The 20,044-nt window shown below is 41.2% G+C and overlaps 1 protein-coding gene across 1 annotated transcript in view; it reads right to left on the bottom strand.

Moving 5' to 3' along the window:
* The window catches only part of LOC122797634 (otoferlin-like), a 1,687,021-nt gene that overhangs the window by 657,062 nt on the left and 1,009,915 nt on the right, over window positions 1–20,044 (bottom strand). The window contains exon 26 of the mRNA XM_044066178.1: window positions 5,141–5,332. Within this exon, the coding sequence (XP_043922113.1) occupies window positions 5,141–5,332 (192 nt within the window). The remainder of the gene's footprint in view (window positions 1–5,140; window positions 5,333–20,044) is intronic.

Below are 20,044 nucleotides of genomic sequence, written 5' to 3'. Positions count from 1 at the left end.
TATTTGGATTTAAGGGTTGCGGGCCACATGGAAGAGCTCTGAGGGCCACATGCAGCCTGCAGGCCATGGGTTGGACACAACTGGTTTAGAAGGATCTGGTAGTAAACCTGCACTGGTAAACAAATGACCTACATAAGTAACGTCTGGTACTCTGAATTTGCACTTCAGAGGACTGAGCTTTAAATTCACTTCATGCGCTCTGTCCAGAACTTTCCTGAGGTTTCTGTCATGCTCTGCTTCACCATTGCCTCTAACCAGTAAATCATCAACTATTATAGCACATGGGCAGCCTGAAAAGATTTGCTCCATTGCACGCTAAAAGACTACACTGGCAGAATTTATTCCAAAAAGCATCCTGAGGAACCTGTATCTATCAAATGGGGTACTGAATGTAGTCAGAAGTGAAGATTTGCAATCAAGCATCACTTGCCAAAATGAACTCTTTACATCTAAGACAGAAAAAACAGTGGCATTTGGCATGAGGGCTGCAATCTCTTCAACTGTGTGCATAGGATGATGAGGCCTATTTAATGCCTTGTTTACGTCTCTTGGATCAATGCATATTTTGATTTCATTTGAATTTTTCTTATGAGCAGCTACCATGGATGACACCCACTCATTTGGTTCTGTGACTGGACAAATCACACCTTGCTGCTCCATTTTGTCTAACTGGACCTTGATTTTGTCCTGCATAGCTGTTGGAACTCTTCTTGCTGGTCTGACCACTTAACTGACCTCTGGGTCTAACTTCATGGAGTACACAACTGGAAGTTTGCCTAGCTTGTCATTCAAAACATCAGCATATTCTGAGAAAATAGTATCAGTAAAGCTGGAACTGGGACGTGCTTACATGATGGACTTCTTTGGCAAAAGAAAGCAGTTTCATTCTCAAACTGTCACTGAGACCTAATATTGATTGCACGGGTCTTCAAACTGCATAAAATTGCAAACTGTAACTGTTCCTAGCCAAATAGCATGAAAGCACTACTGAGCCTTCAGTTTAAATCTCTTCACCTCCATAAGCAACAAGTTTTGCACAATTAACCAAATTAAGTTGCTCACCAGCTCTCACTTTAGCAAATGCTTCTGCTGACATTACATTACACTTTGAACCGGTGTCTACTTTGAGCTCTGTGGGCTTACCATTGATCAAGACAGTACAAAACACTTCATTTTTTTGCCAATAAATCCACTGCATTAATCTTTTCATTGACCAGTGATGCACCATCTACATAGAAAGTAGGGTTGCAGCTTTCTATATGATCAACCTGCTTTTTTCAATGACATCTCTTAATAACTGAATGAGGCTTGCTTAATTTACAAAACATTTGAAAATAGTTCTATTTTTTACACTTGTGGCATTGCTGACCAAATGCTGAGCACTTCTCTTTTAGACTCATGGTTGGCACCACAATTACGACAGTTAACAATAAGACTTGACTTGGGTTTTGCTGACTCACTCTTATACTGTACTGAGCATGTCCATTTTACTGAGCTAGTCTTGAAACTTGCTAGAAAGCTATGACTCCTCCCAGGAAACCCTGTAGCAGTTGCAGCTGCCATGTGCTTAGGCTTGTTTCTGCTTGCCATGTGTTGCATGCTGTCTGCGTTTGCTCTAGAGGCTTTTGAAACCATGCTCATCGCTTGCAAGCATACTTGTATGCCTTTCTGTAAGCTCATCGATTTGACAAATCTCTATGGCTTTACTTAACATTAAATCACTGTCAAGAAACAAAATCTTTCTCACTGCAGCACTATTAACACCACACACAAGCCTGTCCTTTACTAACTCATCTTTCAAGTCACCAAATCTGCATGTTTTAGCCTTATTCCTCAAGTCAGAGATATAAACTGCAAATGTTTCACCTGGCTTTTAGTCAATAGTATAAAATAAATGCTTCTCTAATGAAGCATCTGTCTGGGGGTTGCACATTTCTCTAAATTTAAGTTTTAAGCACTCAGGGTCTTCCCTGGATTCAGCCGGTACAGCAATATGGCATTTTTCCCCTCTCACCTTCATATACTTCTGGTGCATACACAAATGAACACTCTCTTTCAATAGCTTCTGACCCAGCTAAGTTAAGCAAAATGAATGACCTTGTATGTGCATCTTTGTCAGAAAAAGCTGCTTGTGTGATAATATTGTATTCCTGCTCAAATACTCAGCAATTATCTGCTATATTATGATCAAACACAAGTTGACTTGGTCTGCGAAATGCTTCTGCCATATCAACACGCAGTAGTGAAGGTGCTTGAAATAATGTACGAACATACACATAAAAATATATATATATATATATATATATATATATATATATATATATATATATATATATATATATATGCCAGAACATTATGCCAGTACTTATAATCATAGCCAATAGCACAACAGACTCTTTGAAATAACTGCACTTTGCCAAATAAGTCTCCATAGTACAAGAACAATCTGAAAACACGGTACTTGTGAACGCACTCCTTATCAGTGTAAGAAATATATCATATTGACTGTACTTTGTGAATCAACCATACACAATGGAAAAAGTTCAGTGTAAGAAACACTTTGAGATGAATGTACTTTGCAAATAAACTGTACACAGCACAAGAACCTTTCAAAATGGCTGTACTTTGTGAAATAATTCTGCACAGTGTAAGAAACACCGTGAAATCGCGGCATTCTGCGAATAAATGCAAACAGCACAAGAAACTTTTCAAATTGGCTATACTTTGACTGCACTTTGCAATATAACTGTACTTTGCACACAGCAAACTCTTTGAAATAATTGCACTGTAATAAAGCAAATACTCTGCAACACTTTGCACAGTCTGAGATACTTTGAACAACTGCAGTTATGCTTTGACTGGCTTCGGTCAATGTGAAATAGTAGTTTGTGCCCAAACATGGTCTTTTACTAAAAAACCTGCAGTTACTTTGCTGTTTAAGCTTAATTTGCCCTTTTATTGTACTCGTTATGCCCTTTTAATCTCTTATCATACTCAGTATGCTTTTCTTCTGCTCGTTTTACTTTAAACATGCTCGTTATGCAAACCAAATGTAATTCGGAGCCCCATATGAATAGTTTTGCTAGTTTTATAAAATATGGTTTTGAACATTTTGTTTAATTAATTATGTGGTTTGTGCCTTTCCTTTGCTTAATAATATGTTTTGTGCTACTTGTTTCATTAATATGTTTTGTACCTTATAATGTGCCATTTCATTTTCTTTGAAAATAAATTTTGTGCAGTTTTCTTTACCTTTAGCTTGTTTCTGGCACTTTTTTGTTAGCCTGTGCTCCATTTCACTCAGCCAGCTTAGCTGCCTTCACCTTCAACTCTTACTCTGCACCTCATGGCTTGAAGAAGCAGCTCTGTTAATCCCAGTTCTGACACCATGTCACTCGTCTGGTCAGGATAAAACAGATGAGCATTCGTGGGTTCTATTCAAGCAGCTTTATTACACACAAACACATCAGAAATGAAGCTTTGTAACTTAAACTTAAACATAAACAGACTGACTACTGCACTCATACATGTTAACACTCTGGCTGTCCTCTCAAAATGGCACTGCTGCCTGCACATGTTCAGTATTTATATGCAAGTGCCTATATCTGGAAATGCTTCTTAAAGGTACATACACGCTCTGATCTACAAAGTTGACTTATTTCAATATAAAAAAATGTCAATTGTTTTTGCAGTGTTGAACTCCATGCTTTCTAGGGATAAAGTTGATGATGAAGTTATGTCAAATACAGGTCCTCAATCTGTGATCCAGGAGTTTCATATCTTTGTGAAGTAATATGAGTTCTAATGTGGTACAGTCTTAAGTATTTTAATAGTAATGGGCAATTGGAACATATGGTCCAGGAAGTAAAAATCTAATCCAAAAGTGTGGCATTTCTAAGCGTACATATTGTTGCTTGTCTAGTCTTGCAAACAGAAATGCACTAATGCTGTATGTGGGTCTTTTTCCTGCACAATTTTAATATGTAGGAGTCTTGAGTACTACATTATTTTATTAGAACTTGATATTAAACAGTTGTAGGAAAGGTAGCATAAAAATAATTTTTACTATGACATATCATCCAAAAATTAGAGTAAGCACAAATCTAGGTGAAAATCAAGATTTGTTTAGTATTTCACAGGAAGATTCTGTTGGTGGCAATGCAATAGGTTCTCCAGTGCTACCTAGACTGCATCTGGCACAAGGTCCTGATGACACAGGAGACTCTTCAATAAGCAATTAGACCTAATTACTTATTAGTTGTACCATAACTGAGAAACTATCACTACCTTCTCAAAATGAGAATGGCTTCATGGGTGATAATTCAACTCATCCAGAATCTTTATTGCTTACTGATTCTGGTTCATGTACTAACAGACATTCATCAGATATTTAAGCTGCTAAAAGAAAGAATCAGCTAAACCTTCTAAGCAGAACAGCCTCTTTTCAGGGATGTTCTGAAATTTTTGTCAACTTGAGAAAGATGGTTTAAGACTGCATGGTACAAGACCTAGATCCTTTAGTAGTTCTGGGTTTGATTCTCACAAGATTTCTTTCCAGCTATATGACTCTGGGCATATCAACTAGACAGAAATTTCTCCTGGGTCATGCCTGAAACAGAACTGTGTGTCTAGAGGACTTACCTAGTTCATAGATAGGTTTTGCTGATCTACCTGTTTGAGCAAGCAATGTTAAGTAATTTGCTTAATGTCACACAAAGTAAACAAAAACTGAGGAAATCATAAATAAGTGTACAGGGTAAGGATCGCTATCAGGTCATTACCTTATTACTCCGTGCAAAGCTAGCAGTAATCCACTTAACAAAAGGTGAATAGTTATAGATAAACTTTATATTTTATATAATAAAATAAATATATACAAGAAGTCTGTATTAAATGAATATCTTTAAACAACCAACAAACTCACCATGCTACTCTTGGGAATCTTTGGAATAAAATATTGATAGACTAATTATAGTTTAACTGTTTGCAGATAACACATAGGTTAAGGTTTAGTATAACTAGCAATACATTATAACAGTTCTGTTCTAGTCTCTAGTCAAGAACAAACCTATGCTTACTTGAGTACCTGGCTCTAGCAGTGTGAAACAGATAACTGAAAAGCAAAGCTTTTTACTTGTACCTTTAATGTCTGTTCCACAGACGCATAGTACTTTGACCACCAGTCTAGTTCAGAATTTTCTTTTAATGGCGGCCTCAGATCCTTCTGTTCAGGAGCATGGAATGAGATCTCTGGGATAAGAAGGGGGCAGCTGTCAGATTCACCACCATAGTACTCTTCTGCTATGACTGAAGTCCTTCTTCCTAGATCAAACTAAGTACAAACAATGATATATAGTTTTCATTCACAGAAGTGTGCTAAAGCAAGACCTGAAACATTCTTAGAGTGATACTTTCTTACTTTTGAATGCCACATCTGCTTCTACAATGTGTATGCATGCTTCTGCTACACATATAGTAGCAAAAAATTCCACATCTGGGCATATATGTAGAAATCTCCATGGTTTACTGCAAATTACATCATAAAAGTACAGGAATCACATCTTATTTTTGAAAACATCTGTAGAACTACTTCTGTAAAAATAGTTACATATTCTGATGTTCTTGATACTGACAATTGAGATAATTAGGTAACCAGAGGTGCACAAGATGACAACTTGTTTTGCTGGTGCGCTGACAAATGCAAAGTAATAACAAAATTACAAAGTAGTAGAATCATTTTTCAAGAGGAGCAATGCCTCTTGCTTCCCGCAAAGTGCGATACTGTAAGACTTACTGGCCTCTAAAAGCCAGAATGACTATAATTGCCTTCCTTAAAACTTGGTATTACACTACCTTTGTCCCATATGTTGGACACATAACCACAGTAAAGAATGTGTTGAAACAATACAGATAAAGGCCTAGACAGTCTGGTTCCCATCTGGGCCAGTTATTATCTGATGGCATGCCAGTAATATATTTCATTGTTTCTTAGGTGAACATTTGACATTTAAAACCAGAAGTATTCATCTGTTGTTATGTTCAGCAAACTTCTTCAGTTTTCCCAGTAATTACCAAATAACTATAGGTTAATAGGTAAGTACTAGGCAATTAGTTTTCAAACCATTACAAGCCTAGCCAAAACATAAATAAATAAATAAAAATTTCCCTCCAGCCTCAAGGAGGGCACAACAAGATAGACAACCTAGTGAGAACTTGACTGCTCATCCAGTTACTTGGGTTTACCTTGAAAGTGAGCTGTAACAGAAGTTTGTTGCAGAGGGATCTAAATTGATCAGGCCAATGTGTCTTATTTATCTGTTGATGATTATTTAGCTCCTTTAACCAGGTATTTGAGTTGCCATTTGTTCTGTGAAGGAAATGGAGGTTAAAAAGGATTGGATCTTTCATGGCTCAAAAAGCTAGGCAGAGATCTCCATGGAGGACTCTATAAGAGATTGACTAAAGAGAGAGGACTGCCAGTCTGCCCTGATAGCTAAGACTTGGGAGGCCATTGATCTTGTTAGTTATGAATCTCTGAGATGCCTAAGGATGAGTGATATGGTTGGACAAATACATGCCAAAAGGTGCATTATATTCAGTAATGTGTCTGCTTAGATATGAGAAAAGGGAATTACAACTTTCATGGATCTAGTGGAGCTGCCTTTTGAGATGAGCCTAATTAAAGGCTTTCTGAGCTACTGTGGAGACATGATGGACAAAAGATAAGGAATTATCAACAAGTGTACCTACATCCCTTACAACAGTGTCGGAACGTTGGGGTGTGTCACCTATATGGTACGTGAAAATGTTTTATTTACTGAAATGAGCTAAGCTACATTCCTTCACATTTCATTGAGATCATTCTCCTTGTACCAATTGTTTCTGTGGTCTAACTCATGTTGGAGAAGTTGTGAGCTAGTGGAAAACTAAATAATAACACCTAATTTACAGTCATCTGCAGACTAGGAAAACCATAGGCCAGGAGTGACAGCCTGAAGGTCTAAGAAATATATGCCAAATTGGAGAGGGCCCAACACTGAGAAGTGTGATACACCACTGGTATCTTTTTGTTTTCTGAAGTGACACCCGTGACTCTAACCACATGGGTTCTGTTAGACAAGTAGTTAACTATCCGCCACATAGCATTAAGAATTCATATTCAGATTTACAAGTCTGTCAATAACACCTGCATGAGAAATAGTGTCAAAGGCTTGGCCAGGTATGAATATGCTGTCTCAAAGAGATGACCTCCCACAATATGGTAATGATGTGTTCTCAGGGAAATTTATTTATTTATTTATTCATTCATTCATTCATTCTTTCTTTCATTGACCATGTAGGATTACTGGTCTCAGTGGACAATTTTCAGGTTCAGCCCAGTGTACACAACCAAAGGTACAGAATACAAAATTAGAATTGAATGTAATCACATAAGAACCTATACGAGGAATTATAAAACAATTTGTAGAAACAGTGTAAGTAAATGCAGAGAATAAAGTATTCATCAAAAAGCAGTCTTTGGCAGTTGAGGTTGTTAAATAACCATTTATGCTGAGTTTTGTAGTAAAAGATAGTAATGAAGTAGGAAGGAAGAGAAGTAGGGGGATACTGTGGGATAGAACAGGTCAGGAATTTGGAAAGGAGAGGTTATGTTAGTAGGAAATGAGGTTTTAATGACATGCTGATATCTGTGATGTGTGGAGTTAGATAACCAGACTTTTCTGGAAACATCTGCAGTGTGCCTGATTGCAAGGAGAAGATGTATTCCTTTCTGGAAATTGTTAAATGAAGAGATGGACTTTATGCCTTCTTGAATAGTCTTATATTTTTGGTGTGAGTAGTGAGAAAGCATCTTCTGTGCATTTTAGGCTGGTGAAGAGAGTGTGTAAGTATGACATGAAGCTGGACAAGTATCTGAGGTTGTACAGTGATAGGAGTGTCTCTGATCTTAATGAGAAGTAAGAGAGACTTTGTTCAGTGATCAGTTGGAATAAAACAGAGCCTAATCAAAGGTTAGTTTTTCTGAGTGATGGGGAGCCATTAGCTTTAGAGAGGGTAAGGCAGTGAATTTTATTTTATGAGATATGATGATGATGAACTGCAAGGTGTCATCAAAGTAGTTTGTGTGGTGGGTATGTTTTTCTGTTGAGGTGTTTAAGGTGAGAGGGAGGCCATACTCTAGTTAGGGAAGAAGGACTCTTTTTCAGTTGCTGTTCTGACTGCAAGGCAGAGGAAATATATTTTCCTTGCTCAAAGGTTTGTTAACTTTAGCTTTAATTACCTAGATACAGTGCTGGGAGTTGAGAACAGGATTTAACAATATGCCTAAGCATCTGTGGTGAGATTTTTTTTCTTTTTAACAATTGAGGTTTAGATTGTGTGATTCTAGCCAGTTTTTAGAGAGTTCAGGTCTTGTTCTTGTAGTGTAATGGTGAGTAGATAGGGGTCAGACCTGTAAATAACCATGGTGTCTGCGTATTTATTGTTTGAAGTGGATTTACAAGTGGTAGGGTGTTTGCAAAGGAGGGGTAGGATGGATCCTTAAGGCAGACTATGGACAATGGCTGTTGTGAAAGAAGTAAAAGAGCTAGTTTACATTTGAAATGATTTATAACACTGCTTTTAGACTTATGCTGGCTGAGTGCAGAGATTTAAGGAATAGACTCTGATTGACTAAGTCAAAGCCAAGGAGAAGTCTATGAATATTTTAACTGTTAGAAGGCCTGCTTCTCTTGTTAAGCAGAACATTTACAAGGCAGTCATGGTGCTGTACCCAGTCTATATTATGTGCAGTCATGGTGCTTTGCCCAGTCTATATTATGTGCAGTCATGGTGCTGTGTCCAGTCTATATTATGTGCAGTCATGGTGCTGTGCCCTGTCTATATTATGTGCAGTCATGGTGCTGTGCCCAGTCTATATTATGTGCAATCATGGTGCTGTGCCCAGTCTATATTATGTGCAGTCATGGTGCTGTGTCCAGTCTATATTATGTGCAGTCATGGTGCTGTGCCCAGTCTATATTATGTGCTGCTGGGGTGTGATTCTTCTGTATGTTTTTAGGTGAGAATTTAGTAGGACGTAAATTTTTTTTCAGGAATTTTGGCAAGCTTGTGAAGGAATGAGATGAGTCTATAGACATTTGAGGATGTTGAGATGAAGCTTTAGGAAACAGGTCTGACATTGGCTACTTTCCATTGTGAAGGTATCACACTTTTGAAGATGCATACGTTGTATAGATGTTTTAGTGGAAGGCATTAAGTGTTATTTATAAAAAGAGAGAGAGATATAAACCAAGGATCAAGTCCACCTGTATCCTGTGGGGTGTCTTTGGGATTTTGTCTAGGAGTGTAGCAATATCTTTGATGGTTTTCTTGTTAAATTAGATGAGAGCAAAGTCTGAAGTAAAAGTCAGTGAGATTATCAAAGTGAGCCAGAATTATGCTGGAGTGTGCTGAATTCTTAAGAAAGTCAGCGGCTGAGACATACCCTGAGGTTGTTATTTATATATACATGCATATAAATATATAAGTTTTCTATCACAAGGTTGATGCCCATAATTCCAAATGCATAATCTCAGCAACATAAAACAGAAGACCAAAATGCTGTAGACTGCAGTGTCAAACATCTGGACTTGCCTCCCCTTTAAGGCCCATTTTAGCACTTGTTCCTGGGTTTCCATAGGTGGGGATATTCAGTCTTCAAGAATTTAGACATTGTGGCCTTTGCCATTTTGCTCTTCTTATGTCAATGTTTGGGAGGTTTTTTTAATATGAATGGTCTCATATATATAGTTGAGATGTAGAATTATTTCTTTAGGGTATGTAGCTATCCTATTATTTAGCTACAAGTGCTGTAAGACTACTGCTGGTGTGTGACTGCATTGGATTTTGGTTTGGATTTCTTCATTTAGAGTTTGAATACTTTCATTATTTTTTTTAAATTTGTTGGTGTTATTATATTACAGTTCATTTTATTTTAAACTTTGGATTGCATTATCGTTTTTTTTTTCTTGGAATAATAAAAGTTTTTGGCTGGGGTCAGTTAGAAAAAAATCTTTTTCCATTCAATGAAAAAAAATTAAACCTAGCTAATTAGTGTAAAGTTACTACCTTTGTATCCTGCAGAATTCCAGCAATAAATCCACACCCTCTTCATAATGTAAACATACACCATGACCCAGGGTAACCACAACCCCTTCCACAAGCCTAACCACACCCCTTCCACAAGCCATGCCCATTACCACCAATTTTAAATACCAAATACTATTATTGCAGGGATGGCCATAGGTAATATGGAGCCCTAGTCCACATTTTTCATGGCCCCCTCCCCAATGTCTACTGCTGTCCTGGCACACACAGTGAGTGTCTCCTTGTTTGCATTGTTTTCTCACTTTTGAGCCTTTTCCTGCATGCTTTCAACAGATCAAAACTGGTCAAGTTTGTATTGTACTGTAAGTACTGTGTGGGAAAGACTTTAAGCCAGAGGTCTGGGGACCACTAGGTCTCTAGAAGCTAAGATTCCAGAGGCTCTGAAGGGCACTTCTGAGTTTTTTTTCCACAACCTTCCAACCTTTCATCCAGCGATGATATGAAAAATCATCTTGTTTCTTTCAAAGCTTAAATAAGTTGTGTTCAAGGCTTAATGTTCAAAGCTGACAGAACAGTAGTTATCAATATACTTAGAAGCAAGTAACCCATAAACAAAGAACACAAATGCGTTTGAGGTCACATAAATCATAGCTGGGATGAGTGCCTGCATCTCTACCCCCCCCCCCCCATAAAAAAGGATAGCCAACATCTGTAAATTACTCTGGTGTTAGATTGGATAAAAGTGAAGGAAAGATGGGCACAAAAAATCGTAACTTTCTATGTACCCCTCTGGTGTTAGATCTGGATGAAAGTAAAAGATCAAATGGCTACAGTCATATATTTCATGCTGCTTCTGCCATATATCTACATAGTGTATCTCCATACTGATAACCTCTAAAAACTGCACCATCGGTGCACTCCTCTGATGTTAGACTGGGACAAGAGTGAATGAAAAAAATGAACACATTTCCTTATTTTGACCTGTTATTGTTAGATGTCCATACACAGCATAAATCCACTTTATTCCTACACATCCAATTTCATCTGGGAGGAAAGTCAAAAAAAGAAATAATCACAGTAATATACTTCAGCTTATTGCACCTAGACAGTGCACTGTCTGTGGACACATTATCTTCCGTGGACTCCTCTGATATTTATGAGCAAAGTTACAAAAATAATAACCACCCTACACCCAGACCCATACATCTTCTGTGCACACCTCTCAAGTTTGACTGAATTAATTACCACAGCATACACTGGCCCCACATAACTAGCAACCTTTTATGCCAGTCTCTGAGCAGAGTTGGTTATGCATTAAGTGTGACGCAGGGCAAAGACCCTGACTAAGTCTGCTTCAAACTCTACTTTTGCAACCAGAAGTGTTGATGTTGAGAGGCTAAATGTTGTGTGATGCCTTTTATGCCATATTTTTGAAACTTAGTCCCCCGGATTCATGAAGCTTGCGCCAGGCGCAGGTGTAGTGTAGGCAGCATAACGCCAAATATGTCCGCCGAGCGAGTCAGGTATGAACCAATCCCACGTGCACTACCGGCATACGCCAGAGCTACGCAGCCCTCAGCATAGGTATGCAAATCACCCCATGCGCAGTGTTGCACCATGCTAATGAAGGCATACAGCGATTCACGAAGTGGTGCAGGCGTAGCGCAAGCCCATGGAAATGTAAACAAAAAACACGGTTTACATTTTCCCAAAAAGAACATCGGAGTTATGGAAGCGGACCACATGCATGTATTACAAAGTTAACATATGCCAATGGAGAAATACACAGCCAGTGGCACAAGAAAAGATGCACAACACCTACAGGATATGTACCTGAACACTGGCGCACAGCAACAGTGGTCCCACTCCACAAAGGGGGAAATTCTACTGACCCTGGTAACTACCGCCCCATAGGTTTGACCAGCCTGGTCTGTAAGGCTATGGAAAGAATCATCATGGAACTCATAAATGGCGACATTGGGGATCTGCAGACCCTTGATCCCACCCAGTTCGGTTTTGTAAAAGGCAGATCCTGCCTCTTAAACCTGGTTGACTTCTTCGAGACAGTCACTAGTGCCATCGACGAGGGCAAGGCTGTCCACACTGCCTACTTGGACTTGGCTAAGGCCTTTGACACGATACCACACTCTGGCATCATTGACAAGCTCAGCAGCCTAAATGTAAATCCATATGTCACAAGATGGGTAGCAAACTGGCTAAAAAACAGAACCCATAAGGTTAAAATTGCTGGAGCCATGTCAGACTCAAAACCAGTCACGAGTGGTGTCCCACAGGGCTCAGTCTTGGGTCCACTCTTATTCGGCATTTACTTCTCAGATGTGAAAGCAAATATGGGAGGATTATGGCTGACAAAGTTTGCAGATGACTGCAAACTGGGTGCCATAGTTGATTCACCTGCTGACACACACATCCTACAGAAAGGTCTCACTGAAACGGACAACTGGTGCGGAATCATGGCCTCAAACTTAACGCCAAAAATGTATAGTCATCCCTTTGGGAAAAACAAAGTACCCACAAATTATCACGTGACAATAACCCACTGAATATGGAAGAAGTAATCAGAGACCTGGGGACTCAAGTCGATAGTGACCTCTCCTTTGACAACCATGTTGCCAAAGTGGTCAGAAAGACATTCTACCTTGCCCATCTCATCATGAAGGGATTCTCATCCAGATCAAAGGAGGTCATTGTACCTCTATATTCCTCCCTTGTCAGGCCCATGATTGAATATAATGCTCCATTTGGGATGTATCTCACCCAGCACATGCAACAACTGGAAAGACCCCAGAAGTACCTCACCAAGAGGATCATAGGTCTCAAACATGTGCCTTATCCAGCTAGATTAAAGAAACTCCAGCTCTATTCAGTAGCATACCGCCTGCTCAGAGGTGATTTGTGCCTAACATATAGGGCCATGTCCAACCAGGAATTGATGGACATGCTCCATCTCAAAAATCCAAATCCACCAGAACCACGCTGAGCTAAAGATTTCAACCTCTGCACAAATATGAATAGGACATGCTGGAGGGATAGATTCATAACACAGAGGTTACCCATACTCTGGAACAAAATCCCAGTTCATGTGAGACAGAGCCCTTCATTGGCACTGTTCAAGAAAAATCTCGATGCATGGACGGGAGATCGCAAGTTTACCCCGGGAGTCACCTCAGTGTCACTACTAGACAGAGGTATAGTTTACTAAATAATGGGGTCCCACATGTGTCACTACTAGAGAGGCGCAACTATATAGTATGGGGTGGCGTAAGCCACATCACTGTTGGCTAGGCTTATAAATGCCCCCGGGCAGATAGCCTAGTACACTACTATGAAACTATGAAACTAAAAAACATTTAATGTCATGTCTACAGTAACGCACAGTACAACCGCAGGGGATGTGTGTGCAAACAGGAATACAAAGGAAATATATAAAAATGGCAGAAAATCGCAATGAAAGACAAAGTAGGATTGCACCATAATATGCAATGGTAGGCATGGCACACCACAAACAAGGCGCAAGGGTTGCCAGGGGCCCGCGACAGTGTTCGGCGCTGTAACTATGAATTAGTAGTCAATGCCATGCAAATGAGGCAGGTAATACTGAATCGCAAACGTCCCGCTGGATTAAGGATGTATCTGACGGCGCAGCGCTATAACACCGAGGAGTGTATCAAAGGTGATACATGACATCAGCAGAGGGGTGTGCCACCGTATCAGTAAGCACATTGGAGCAATGCAAATCTGGTCTGGCCATTGCTAAGCAAAGCTGAAGGACAGGGGTGGGGAGGAGGGTATAGAACCATTTAGCTGAGAGCACACATGGTGCCCAAAAGCGCATGTGTATGGGGATGAACTCGTGCCAGAAACCCGCGAACAATAGCACAAACAGGAAGGTCAGGGGAAGAAAAGAAGGAAATGCCGAAGCAGGGTAATTGGCGTACTAATGAGCAATTAACACCAATCAACACACGGCAGCCAATCGACGGCAGTAGACAAGCCTGCATGCAGAAACCTGCAAAACAGGATAGGGGAGGCATAGGATTGCAAAGAAAGGTGTGGAGGACCTGGAATGCAAAGATAGGAGAACTGTCATAGCAGAGCAAAGCAAACCCACAGTAGATCGGCAATAGCACACATTACGCAAGATAAGCCAGGTCTAGGAAAGTACAAATGAAAGCAGGCAGTTGGATGCATGACAGCAAATGGTAGGTGTAACGTGCACAAATGTAAACGGAAGGGCAGGAGGTAATTCACGTCATCCAAATGTAATGCAACACCAAAGGCAGCACAATAGTGGTTTCGTAAATAAAACACAGAAGATACCCTGTAGCCATGATCGTACATTCACACCCTATGACATCATCAGTGTTCACAGCAGAACAGTATAAAGTGTGAAAGCACCCAACACACACCTGTGTATTCCCAAACACCTCACCATAGGTGTAAACAGATGGGGAACTTTTAAAATGTACATGTTGGGAGCTGCCATAGCTGTGATTCATCAGCATGTGTTACAGACCAACGGTGTTGTGGAGGATGATGCTGACAACCACCGTAGGCCTCGGAGGAGGAGAAGTGTGTTCAGACCAAGGGTAACCTACCAGGGGCTACATGATCTGGAGATAGTAGAGCATTATAGGGTGGACAGGGACATCTTACAGCAAATAGTAGAGCTGTGCCGGCCACGCCTGAGAACCAGAAACAACAGAGGGAAACCCATCCCAGTGGACACGAAGGTATGTGTAAGCTTGCGAATACTAGCCACAGGTACCTTTCAAAGGCCAACTGGAGATATAATGGGGATCTCACAGGCATCGGCATCCAGGGTACTACACCAGTTCCTAGATGCCATGTTACCACATGCCAATGAGCATATACACTTCCCCTGAACTCAGGAGGAGTTGGCCAGCAATATGCGTCACTTCCACCATGTGGCAAACTACCCGGAGGTACTGGGTGTGATAGACTGCCCGCACATACAATTTAAGTCACCACCCGGTGAGTATGGTAGGCGCTACATAAACCGCAAGGGATTCCACTCCATCAACTGCCAGGTCGTGTGCAATGCCCAGGGCATTATCATGGATGTGTGTGCTGGCAGCCCTGGAAGCTACCACGACTCCCATATCTGGCATGCCTCACAGCTGTATCAGGTATTTGTCAGGGGGGACATCCCACAAGGTCACCTTGTGGGGGATGCTGGCTATGCACTGGAGCCGTAGATGATGACCCCCATCATAAATGCACACACACCAATGCAAGAATGCCATAATGAGGCACACTCACAAACCAGAATCATCATAGAGCATGTGTTTGGGATGCTGAAATCACGGTTCCGGTGCTTGGGCACATCTGGTGGAGCCTTGCAGTACTCTCCAGGCATATGTGCCCACATCTTCATAGTATGTGCCATGCTACATAATATGATCCTGCGGAAACAGCTGCAGCAGGGTCATAATGGGGGAGGGCCTCACAGCCCACTGCAAGTGCCAAGACCAACACAGGCACAGAGGGATCCAGACCACAGACACACTGTGCCAGCCCCAGTAGGCAGACGGAGGCATGCCCAATATGCCTACGCCTTGGCAAAGAGGGAACGTATAGCACATACCTTGACAGTGTAGGCTCCCACGGACTGACACCCCTCCCCACCTGCACACAGTAACATGGATGGCACACAAACATGACTACCTGTAAATTGTGATGTATATGTGGCCCACTGTGGAATCCTACATAGGCAGCCCTCAAACAATGTACACGCAACAGCCATGGGAACACGGAACTGTCAACACCTGAACAGTAGATGCACCCATCAGCATCTGTTGGTGCTGTGTGTATAGATTCCCAGGTACATCAGTAGGTACACGCCCGATTGTCAGAGGCAAAACACCAAACGGGGCAAACAGTGACACCTGTCGCCACAACATTGAGTAAGCAACTGTCGCGTACTGGAACAGAGGCAATCGCTGGAGCACATGTGTGTGTAAGCACTGTCCTACACACAGTCATCACAGATTACCCGCCACTACTGAGGGGCTCCACAAAATGTAACCATGGATGTAGTGTCAAGGCAGGAGATGTACCCATGACAGGCAGTAGTCACTCCGGCATGCTGTATCCACGGTCATATGAAGGTGTAGCAAATTATTGGGTGTACCTAATTGTGATATACATACCCAGTACAGCCAGTAAACATCACATGAACATACCATTAACTGGACCCATCAAGTTGTAAACTAATGGCGTCATCCATGTGAGTGTAGTGTGGAGTAACTGCTGTAGTGTACTGCACATACAAATTGACATAACTCGTGTACAACCCCCAGATGTCCAAGTGGTACATGCAGTGACTCTCGTGCATGTTCCCAGTCACACATCCCGCAAGGGATGTAACATAATCCCGACGGCACGGGTAATGCAGTCCAGATGCAGGTCATCAGAATATGTGTAGCACACGTTAATGGGAATAAGCTTTGCCCACAGCTGGTAAGCGATGTTTAAATACGACTATACGGATATGCGTGAAACAGGGCTAAGTGTCACCGACCATTGCGCAGATCACAGTCAATGATGTACAGAACAGGTGACACCAGCATTAGTGACCACTGAACAAATAGCACCTGCTCTGAAGGGTAAAACAACCACTGCCAGGAGTGGAACAGGCAGTGATGTACACAATCACCCAACACTATTGCTAGGCAAGATGTACATACGGTAGGGTTGTCACAGTTCAAATGACCAATGTGGGACATACCACGCCAGATGTCAGCAGGACGACACACACCCAGCCAGGATGAAAACCAGAGCAACAGTGTTTTGCATAGATAAAAAGCTTATAGTCTAGTAATGGTCGCAGGTAGGAGTTCCGTGTCCTGTAACATGTAGGTGGGTCAGATACAGAATAAGTGTGTCATGCAACTATGACATAAACTATAGGGAATATGTTTGTCCCAAAGTCGCAGGACATTTGCTATGTTCACAAATATTTCGCAGGACACAACTGCACAAAGAGGGATTGTCCCTCGCAAAGTGGGATGGGAGGTAATCTTAACCTATGGCAGGTGTATTATGTGACAGGTACAGACACAAACGTGCGGAGTCTAGGAAACACAGTATACACTGACAAACACACAATGAAAGGCGTAGCGTGCCTGTCACCACCCCAGCCCGAGATAGATATATATATATATATATATATATATATATATATACATACATATAGATATAGATATATACATATATATATATATATATATATATATATATATATATATATATATATATATATATATATATATATATATCTACACATGTATAATACAGATAGAAAGGGCGATAGTGTGATATATGTTGATATACAAGGGGTCACTGGCATCTGCAAATATATAGATAGGTCGACGACATTCTAAACACCTTTGAGGTACAAATAAACAGGATACCGCCAACTATGGAACGTGTCACACACTGACACGTGTAACCAGGAGGATGAAAGACAGAAAGAACACAGTACTGGAACAGTAGAACTGCGAGCAATAGGACGATAGTAAGGACATGTAGTCACCGCTGTCGGCGGTGCGGTCCACATAGGTACCATGTACAACTGTGGTTGTGAGTGATGTAGCCTGTGTATGTGTGTGATGAGGGTGCCATGTGTGTTCTCGTGTGGCTAAAGTGTGTGTATGTGTCCGCATAGTGTGTCTGTAGGTGGCAACTCGGAGGTAGATGATTACGGTAGGTGTGGGTATAGCTATCCGTAGGCATGCGGTAAACACCTGTCCCACATTGGGAGGGACAGCCCCCCCCTGAACAGGTGTGTCCTGACATGAAACATTAGAAAGGGCAACTGTCCGGGAGTGTAGGATATTAGTATGTCCCACATAATATGCAATAGTTGCAGGAAATGCTCATGCCTGTATGTAAGAAATGGAAATGTTACATCCAAACCGATAAGTAGTGAAGGACCAAGAACAATAGGTATGTAATGAGGATAAAAGTATGTGCTATCCTGTGTACTGACCGTGGCCATATGTCAGCCAGTAAACACCACTGTGTGACCCGCAAGTGTCCAACTACGGCCATATGAAAAGGTGGCAAGCAATGTGACAGAGGGTCTGACACCAACACCACTGCAATGACTGGAAATATCTGGGGCAGACATACATGGGATAGCGTTCATTTACAAATATCCCTGCACATATCGCCGTACATCCGGAGGTATGGAAGTATCAACTGCACCTGCATACCATATAGAAACCAATTAACAACAGCCCACAGTAAATTCCCGTAATAGAAGTCTATTAAGTGATAGCCCTGTAATTAGGGAAGGGGCCCACACACATATATATGGACTACGTAGAAATGCAAGCCCCACAAAACCGTATATGCTACGTACACCCGCCTACATACCCCACACTGTAAACAATAACAATACCGTAACCACAGCCCAAACATCTATTTAGTCAATTACATCTGCTGAACCATTGACATACCTTGTGAGAGACATTTAAAGGCGCCATGCAAAATTGTATCCGTCGTATAACGGAACAAATGACGATGTTACAGGTGTTTGCAATAGTCCTTTATCAGACGAGTGGGATGACAGGTACAATCACAGGTAGAATCACACACAATCTACAGGGGACATGACCCCAAAATAGACTTGGCTCTACACAAAGCAGTTGCAATTACACACAACAAAACACAATACAGGCCGTCTCCCCGAAGGCAATGCAAATGGCCAATGCCCAGGTGGAGAATTCAATTATACACCACTGCTGCCGCATAATTAATGAATGGAGTAGCTGCACAGCTGAAGTGCACATAATTAGTCACACCGGACCACCAATTGGCGGCAGTAAACCACATGTTGCAGGTACAGACGTATATAAGGATGACTTGCCAGATATGCAAACTGTATGCTCATACCGTATAACAGTTGAAAGAGTGATACAGAGGAGCGAGATAGAGACGAAACACCAGAACGATATCAAGGTATGTATAACATTAACTGTATGTATAGTATGTTCTGTATTACGTAATGTCAGTGTATGCATAGCCTGGTTTGCAGTAATTAACAGTGTCCGCCATGCATAAAGTGGGGAATGGTATTTATGTAGTGATGTCTCGCTGATCGTACTAATGCTTGTAGAAGATGTGCGTCCAGCAGTGGGCCACACGGTAAACAGCAGAGACACCACAAGGGATGCAACATGACGGCGTTAAACAGAATAATGTCATATGACCCGCCGTCAGTGGCAGGGTATGTCCAATAAGTACGTGCCATAGCAGGGGATAGTATATGTAGATATACTGTAACAGTACGCATGTGTATGGGCATATAACGTCAATGACATGTCTAAGGTGGACCCTCTGTGCATGTAATGGTTGAATAATGGGATACCATGTAAAACATGTGTAATGTATAGTACAGTAGATTGATACATCAGATATGTTACATAGGAGAACAAGCATATGATGCATAACAAAGGTATCATATAGTGATGTGAGTAGTATGTAATTAAGATATGTATAAACAGTTATGATGAAATAACTATGTACTCCACTCTGTGCATTTGCAAAGGATGCAAACATTACTCCCATACTAGAATAGCAGAAGAGATGTGACAGACAAACATGAACATGATTGGCGTGTACAATAACAGTATACATATGGCCCGTAGTCATGAGACATTGTAATAGCGTGACAGCCAATCTAACTGGAAGGGCTATACCAGTAACCATGCACAAAGGACATGTAATAGCTGCACAGGTTCATAGTGGTGTACCATGCAGTCTGGCAAGTCAATGTGTAACAACAACTACAGTGTGCACACCAGTGGCACCTCACCAGGGTAGTGTCCTGTGAACAGAAGAGCCATGTGGAACCTGCATCCCTGCACAGTACAGCCACTGCAGTGATCCCTGGCGTACATGTGTC

The sequence above is a fragment of the Protopterus annectens genome, chromosome 3.part1, assembly GCF_019279795.1.
Source record: "Protopterus annectens isolate FY-2018-M chromosome 3.part1, PAN1.0, whole genome shotgun sequence".
Classification (NCBI taxonomy): Eukaryota; Metazoa; Chordata; order Ceratodontiformes; family Protopteridae; genus Protopterus; species Protopterus annectens.
Note: the sequence above shows the minus strand (reverse complement) of the source record. Positions and strands in the feature narration are given on the sequence as shown.